The 8,253-nt window shown below is 30.6% G+C and overlaps 1 protein-coding gene across 1 annotated transcript; it reads left to right on the forward strand.

Moving 5' to 3' along the window:
* On the forward strand, nt 1–1,248 carry LOC125185401 (transcription factor MUTE). The gene is made up of 3 exons (XM_048081924.1): nt 1–138; nt 244–627; nt 913–1,248. The coding sequence occupies exons 1-3, from the start codon at nt 43–45 to the stop codon at nt 1,018–1,020; spliced, it is 588 nt and encodes a 195-aa protein (XP_047937881.1). The 5' UTR covers nt 1–42; the 3' UTR covers nt 1,021–1,248.
* The last annotated feature ends 7,005 nt before the right edge of the window (nt 1,249–8,253 follow it).

The following is an 8,253-nucleotide window of genomic DNA, read 5'->3' on the forward strand; positions in this document are numbered from 1 at the left end:
TCATCCATCGTGATACATCGTTGTCGTCGAGTTCCTGATCCAATGTCTCATATCGCTGTCGAGAGAAACCGCCGCAAGCAGATGAACGACCACCTCAAAGTCCTACGTTCCTTAACACCGTGTTTCTACATCAAACGGGTCCGATTCTTTTTTTTTTTTTTTGAAAAAAAAATCAACATAATAATGTTAGCAATATTACAAATATGCCACTGAATACGAGTTTTCGCTTGCGTGTGTGTTTAGGGTGATCAAGCCTCGATTATTGGTGGAGTGATCGAGTTCATAAAGGAGCTGCATCAAGTGGTACAGTCGTTGGAGACGAAGAAGAGGAGGAAGAGCCTGAGCCCTAGCCCGGGCCCCAGCCCTAGGCAGTTCAGGCTCAGTCCTCCTCAGCCGGAAACCCCCTTTTTTGGGGATTTCAAGGAGTTGGGAGCTTGCTGCAACTCCCCGGTTGCTGACGTGGAGGCGAAGATCTCGGGATCCAACGTGATTCTAAGAACTATATCGAAACGAATCCCGGGGCAGATCGTGAGGATCGTTGGTGTCTTGGAGAGGCTTTCCTTTGAGATTCTTCACTTGAACATTAGCACCATGGAAGATACCGTTCTTTACTCCTTTGTTGTCAAGGTATAATTTATATATGTGTGTGTTTAATTTGATCACACTAATTAAGAGATACTAATTTTGATCAAGATTATAATTTTTAATGAGGCTAATAATTCGAATCAATTTGATCACCTTTGAGTTACTATTTTTCAAAGCTATATATGTACACTTGATTGTATAGGGATACAAATTAAATCCAAGAAAAACATACTATAAAATGTTATTCAAGATTCACAATATTGCAAAAATGCTTTTGATGTGTGTATGTGTGTGAGAATTTATAGTAGTTGTTTTTGATGATGACAGATAGGGTTGGAGTGCCAAGTGAGTGTGGAGGAGCTCGCATTTGAAGTTCAGCAAAGTTTCTGCTCTCAACAAGTCTACATTAGGGAACATGCACAAATTTTGTCATGAAAAATTAACAAATTAGACTTCTATGTACTCATCAATGTAATCCTAAACCCTAAAACATGAACCCTATATATATAGTGAGTTTGTATGTGTGTGTTAACTAGGTTTCTATATATGTATGAAGGGAAAGAAAGTGAGAATATTCACTTCATATGTGTTGTTACTATCTAAATGTAAGGGTTACATGAGATGGAGTACTTGGTTCTTTTCTTGTACATCTTCCTCAATATTTTTATTAGTACTACATATTAAATTGTGGTATTTATTAATTACGTTATTTCATTCCTTTTCAAGAATTATAAAGATCATTGAATTAAAATAAGCTAGTTTATTATCGAGCTTAAACGAGCGTTGTTAAGGTTATATAACTAATAAGTTTTCTAAAAAAGCTATAAAAATATAAATCAAATAGAGAATTAACATTTTATTTATTTTTGAGTTAGCGCACGTCTTTACATTAACTGGTCTTACTAATTAAACAAACTTGAGTAACCTTAATTGAGTTTTAAATAGGATAATATGAAAATTACATCCACAATCAAATATTTACAATATATTACGACTTTATGAAGACCAATATATAGCGACTTTAATTCTTGGTGTACTATCAAAATTGAAGAGAGGATAAAGCCCAATTTAAAATATTGGCTTCCCATACTAAGAAATAAATATGGCCCATTTTAATTATTTTTCAACTGATTGTCTCAACTTGGGCTTCAGAAAATACCAAGCCCATACTTTTTAAATTGAAAAATTAATTTGCCAACTTGAGACAACAAGAAATACAATTATAAAAAAAGCAAGGAACTTTTGTTTATGAAGATTGTACTAATTTTTTACTTTTATTATGGCCCACAATATGCAATATCCATACATATAAAAATATATTATTCAAATTATATTTTACAATTACTTTCGCAATGATGCATATCTTATTTACTTAGAATATTGCACATCAATATGATTGCTGTGTCACATGAAATAGCAATGAATTGTAGTACTATCTTTGTCAATGTCCATCACATGCAAGACTATTATTTATATTTTCTTCATAACTCTGTGTAGAAACAGTTCAAAATCCCCTTTCTAAATATCAAAAATATATATTCTCTCTCATATTTTCGTGTGTGAAATAATTGTGTCTACTAATGGATAAGGAGTGATTGACCTCTGCTACTATTTCTCAATTTTGTCATTAATTATTTAGAGATAACAAATGACAAAATGATTTATTTGATATAGCGATATATAATTCAAAATGAGAAATCATAGTGTAATAATAGAGTGCATGTGGTATGTCCTATTTTAAAAAACATAGTATATTGCACTCGTGAAACATTTTTGTTAGAAAATATTATCGAGTGATGAGTACAGGTGATGTAACTTGAATTTTGAATACATATATATATTATGGTCAAACAAATGGGACAAAATAATTTTTATGGAGTAAGTTAATTCATTTGCAACAACCAATCAAAGTCTAAATTAATTGAACCAAATTCAATAATGCTTGAATTGATGCTAGTTTGTGGTTGGACTAATTGTTAATGTTATACAGTAAAATGCAATTGACAGTATATTTTATTAGTTAGTCAAGCACGTATCTATCTAAATAATTGTTTATGTATAATGTGAGAATGGTGTGATGAATGTCTTTGTCAAAACCTAATCACATTAGATTTTAATTCTCAACAAAGAACAGGAAAATCTCTGTAACATTTGTGGGAGAGGTGTCAAATCCTTCATTTTGCTTTAATATAGTACTACTCCTATATACATATATCACTATGACCAGTGAAATGAGATGAAAAAATCTCTAGTCAACTTTAGCTGGAGTTGATTTATTTAATGTTTGGATTTTTGTAATTAAGATCCAACTAAATTAAATATTTTCAATACCGAATCCGATAGTTCGGCTTGGAACCGATCTGTTCAGTACATACGGTTCCAGGCCGAACCATAACCGGAATCAAAAGCTAGACAATTCAGATGCGGGTCCAAAATGGAATCGTACCGAAAAGTCGGGTGATTTTATACATTAATCATGAAGGTTTTAAATAATTTAAAAACGAACCTTTTTGGACCCTTCATGAGTCGATTCCAACTTCACCTTTCATTGAACCGAAACCGACAGTTTTGGATCCGGCCGCACCACTTAGGAGTGTGCTGCACCAAAAAGAACATAAAATAAGATATTGAGATCTTATTTACTGATATAAAAGATTTTTGGGCCCAAACTCCTCATTTTGGACAAAGAAAGTAGAGAAATGAGGAAGAGTCACGAGACCTAACTGGGTAAGGACTCCCTTTTAATATGGGGGCTGATTTTTGTCAATGAAAAACAATAGAATTTACAGATTTAATTTTCGATTTACTATTATACTACTCCATATATATTTATTGTAGGCTGTGAGAATTGAATCTGAGATTTCTAGAATCATAGATACTGTGAAATTAAACAGAAATTATTAAAATTAGGCTTGTCGTTATTTTGAAGCATGTTTATTTTCTTCGAAATTACGTCAAAACATTATATTTCGACCAGTGCACTTGAAATATAAACAATGAGATAACATTACAATATTAGTAATAATTAAAGATTGTGAGTTCTTTTCGAAGATTAAACATGCATACAAACTAGTACTATAAGTCTATAACCACAACCCGTATTTATTTTGTGAAGTGAATCAATAATAGTGATCTATTCATCCATCTGTACTTTTGATAACTCAAACTTTTTCTTAATTAATCGAATGAAAAACGTCGAATTCAACTAAGTTGTACTCCCTCCGTCCCGGAGTATTAGACTCACTTCTTTTGGGCACATGATTTAAGGAATTGATATTTAAATAGTTAAAGTGGAGAGAGTAAAGTATGAGAGAGGGAAAGAGTAGGGGAGAAAAGAGAGGAAAAAGTAGGTGAAGAATAAAATAAGATAGATGCTTTTTGTTAAAAAAGAAATGAGTCTAATATGTTGGGACATCCCAAAAAGGAAAGTTGGTCTAATACCTTGGGACGGAGGGAGTATATTTTTTATATACTTAACAAGAGTATCCACTGCCTGATTGATAGGCCACCGTGATTATTTCTCACGCTGATTTATATAGAAACCTCAGTAGCAACATCATCCATTCGGTTACGAAAGTGGTATTATTAGCAATTTGACCATCACTACCACGTGACCTCATCATTTTTATATTTTCTTGGACATGCATATATCACCATTCTTTCTTTGGCTAATTTTATTCCTAAATCTGATTTTCCTTCCTACCATACGATAATGATACATAAATCATTGGAAGCGAGCCTCTATTTTCTTAATATCGAATTAACAATTTCAAAAACGCATTCTGTTACAATTCAATTTGGCGATGAGAGTTTTTTCACAATGACAATACATAAAATGTCAATAATTTTGTAAAACAGAAATAATGGTAATTCGTACTTGGTCCATAACTATATATAGTATCTCCACAAATAATCATTTGAATTTTGTCCTCGATAGGAGTTTTATAATCACTGTTTCTATAAATAACTTCTCTATTATAGTATATTGTAAATTTCATGTTAATATAAACAATAATTTTATTTAGTGAAAATTTTATATTTTCAATGCGACATTTAGAATTAATTAGTGTAAAAGTGTACACGACTAGATATTATTTATTCAATAATAGAATTGAATAACATAAAACTAAAATAAAATTAATATACATTTAGGTGGTGTTCGGTTTGCAAGATAAAATAATGTCAAGATACAATCTAGGATTGAGTTGTGAGATTATTTTAGTCATAGAGGGTTAGCTATGACTAATTATCCCATGATTATTCATCTAAGATTGAGTTGTGAGGTTGAATCTCATAAACTAAACACACAACAAATTTAATTCTCGGATACAATCTTGCAAACTGAACACCCCCTTAGAGATAGGATATAAAATAATTAACTTGATAAATAATACTATTGGTATTTATTCGGTCTCATAATAGATGTCACATTTTCCTTTTTAGTTAAAAAAAATAGACGTCACATTTTTATTTTTGAAAAAATTCTTTCTCATACATCAATATATAAAAAATATTTTCTTTCAACTTAACAAACAAAATAGCATCTTCTAATATTGTATGTCATCATCTAAATGCGACACCTATTATAAAAAAAAAGTAATAAAAATCGAAACAAATTCAAAGTGTAAACTCAAATAAAAGTTATGGTGAAGACATAGTCTCACAATTCTCGTCCGCAAAATAATGTCTCATTTTATTATTATTATAAAATATTTATAATTTAAATCTCATTTAAAATACTAAAATTAATGTATAAAATGGTGTTGATAATTCTATTTTTTTCACATTTTTTACAAACAAAAAAATAAAACTGAAAAATAGCATAGTGGGACCCGCAACGAACGAATGCACTGTTTGCATAACTTACCCGTGACAGGCTAACGGACAATTCTTGCCGTTTACTGACCCCCCACTCTTCCGAATTTCCCATTTTGTCCTCACTTACTCTCTCAATATCATTATTGCCATTCTAATTTCGCTCGGCTCGGCTTATTTCTTCTCGGCTTCAACCGGCTTCCAGCCGGCTAGCTATTTAATTCTTTTTCTCACTTTCTTTTCTTTTCTGTTCATTTTCGGAAGATTTTAATAAAGAGCCCAAAAAAGAGTGAAAACAATCATGAATTTTGCTAGTGAGTTTGAGTGAAATTTCAACTTAGAATCTCTCCATCTTTTTTTTGTTTTATTCAACTTTAGCCCAAAAATTAAATATTCATTTAAACTTTGTATATAACAAAAGAAGACTGAGAAAATAAAATTTAATGCGTGCTACCACATTCCCATCTGTTATTAAGCATTTATTTTAGATTTCATGAGCAATCAGTGAAAATTATTTTACTTTCTTCCAACTGTAACAAATAAATAAAAAATCTAGTAAAAGCACATCCAATGTAATGGAAAACTGTGACAATTCTGAGATAGTACTACTTTTTGTCCTGATTTTGGACCTCAAAGTCAATAACAAAAAGAAAAAAAATGACCATTTCAATTTTCAACGACATACACAAATATAGTACACTAAAAATAAATTTTGGTACATAAGGTTAAATAATTTCAGTAAAATATGATTCCACATTGAAGATGTAGAGAATTGAATGTCTATCACTAACTTAATGCAGAGAGAGAGAGGGGATAAGACTGATAGGTTGTAAGGTCAAAGATGAGTAACATATGGAATGGAATTTGGCAGGAAAATTAGTTCTTGTGCAGAATGAATTTTGACAATAGGTATGTAGATACAATTAAATATTAAATCCAGTTTTTTCCTAGTCATGCATTCAATAATTATTGTAAATAAATGAAAATGGGAAAGATTGTGCAACATTATTTAGTGCAGTTTGTGCAGGTCCTCACATGTTGCAATGTAAGTGGTTGACTCCTAAGTCCTATCTGCCTCCAGTAATTATATTTCAATCATAAATACAAGACTTTTTATTGGACTATGTCACTTATTTTATGTTCTTAGAATAATTACTATGAATTTGTAATTAATACTCTATCGTGTCAAACCAAAACACTCACTTCCTTGAACCGATTGCATATATATACTCACTTAGTAATTAATTAAATGAGAATTTAAGCTTTAATTTACACGGTTAAACCCAAAATTATCGCATTAAATAAATTATAGTACTAATATAACAAAGTATGGTCACGGCGGAGAAGAGAGGTGGCGGCGGCGGCGGTAGCGGTGGCGGTGGCGCAACCATTTCCACACATATCCCTCGTGATATTCTGCTAAAAATAATACCTTGGAATTTGAGCTTTGAATGAATAATTCCCCTCGGAATTAACCCCATCTAACCACGCTTTTTGACTTCTATCATTCAGATTCTGAATTTAAGTATTTATTTCTTCCATTATTTTATAAATTGGGTCTATCAGTACTATAATAATTTAATACTGCTAATAGTCTTGTTTGGCTTATTATTAAAAATTTAAAACTCAATTTGCGGGAAACAATAGGTATCTAAACACTTATTCCAAGGCCTAATTGAGGATTTTACATGTGCATTTGTATGAAATTGAATTTAGAGCACTATTGAATCATGGAAAATGATAATGATTGTCGTCTGACTTCAATTCATTGGAACACTTGGGAGTTTTAGGAACTATTTAAGGCTAGTTAAAATTTTTATAAAGTATAGTGCCATCACATCATCCCAAATATCAGATATTTTACTAATGAAATACTACAAGGTTTTTATATTAAGATATTTAGAAGTATAAATATGTCAGCCTACAAACTCATGGAGGACTATATTCACATAGATAAACGTTACATGCACCGAGTATTTATTTTGATTATAAGTTATAACACCTAAATTTATTATTGTTCTTAGAAATGATATAACAATCTAGCCTAATATATAAAAGTAAATAAAAAATTAGATTCAAGCCTAATATTATATAAAAGTAAATAAAAAATTAAGATAGAGATTAATATTCGTTTACATAAAATTTATCAACTTAACAATGTAATAACAATTCTAAGATATAGATTCAAGCCTAATATATAAAAGTAAATAAAAAATTAAGTACTCATACGTAGCATAAAAATTCTTTAAACTACTTGGTAAAAAAAATTTAGCTTATAGATTGATTTATCCTGACTTACTGACCAATGTATACAAGTAATTATTTGGAACTACTAATATTTAAGTTTTTTAACCTATTTGTGCAGGTTGAATTATCCTGACTTACTGACGAATGTTTACTAATTAATTGGATTTAATATTTATAATTACATTTAATAATTGCAACAACCTACTAAACATCACAATTTTTTATGAATTTAAAAGAGTAAACAAGTTACGCAAAATCAGAAAAAGCTGGGGTTACAATGTGAAGTTAAGACATCCTCTGCAGCATCCTAGCTCTCTTTATTTGCTGCTACAAAGTTGACCAAATTAGCCAACATTTTACTGCATTGGTTCTTTAAAACTATACCAGTAAAACTAGCATTGGTATATTCAATTACAGAATGTTTATATTTTAATAATAAGACTTATGAGTTTGTAACTCAAATGAGACACAAAACCAACTTCATTTTAGGTTTCCACACACATTTATGTATGCATCATTTTTCAATTAAGCCTATTCTCCTAGCATGTGAAATGTTATGCTTGTATGTGGTTTTTCTTTTTAACCGTTTCACTATTTTTTTAATGG

This window comes from Salvia hispanica, chromosome 4, assembly GCF_023119035.1.
Source record: "Salvia hispanica cultivar TCC Black 2014 chromosome 4, UniMelb_Shisp_WGS_1.0, whole genome shotgun sequence".
NCBI classification, from domain to species: domain Eukaryota; kingdom Viridiplantae; phylum Streptophyta; class Magnoliopsida; order Lamiales; family Lamiaceae; genus Salvia; species Salvia hispanica.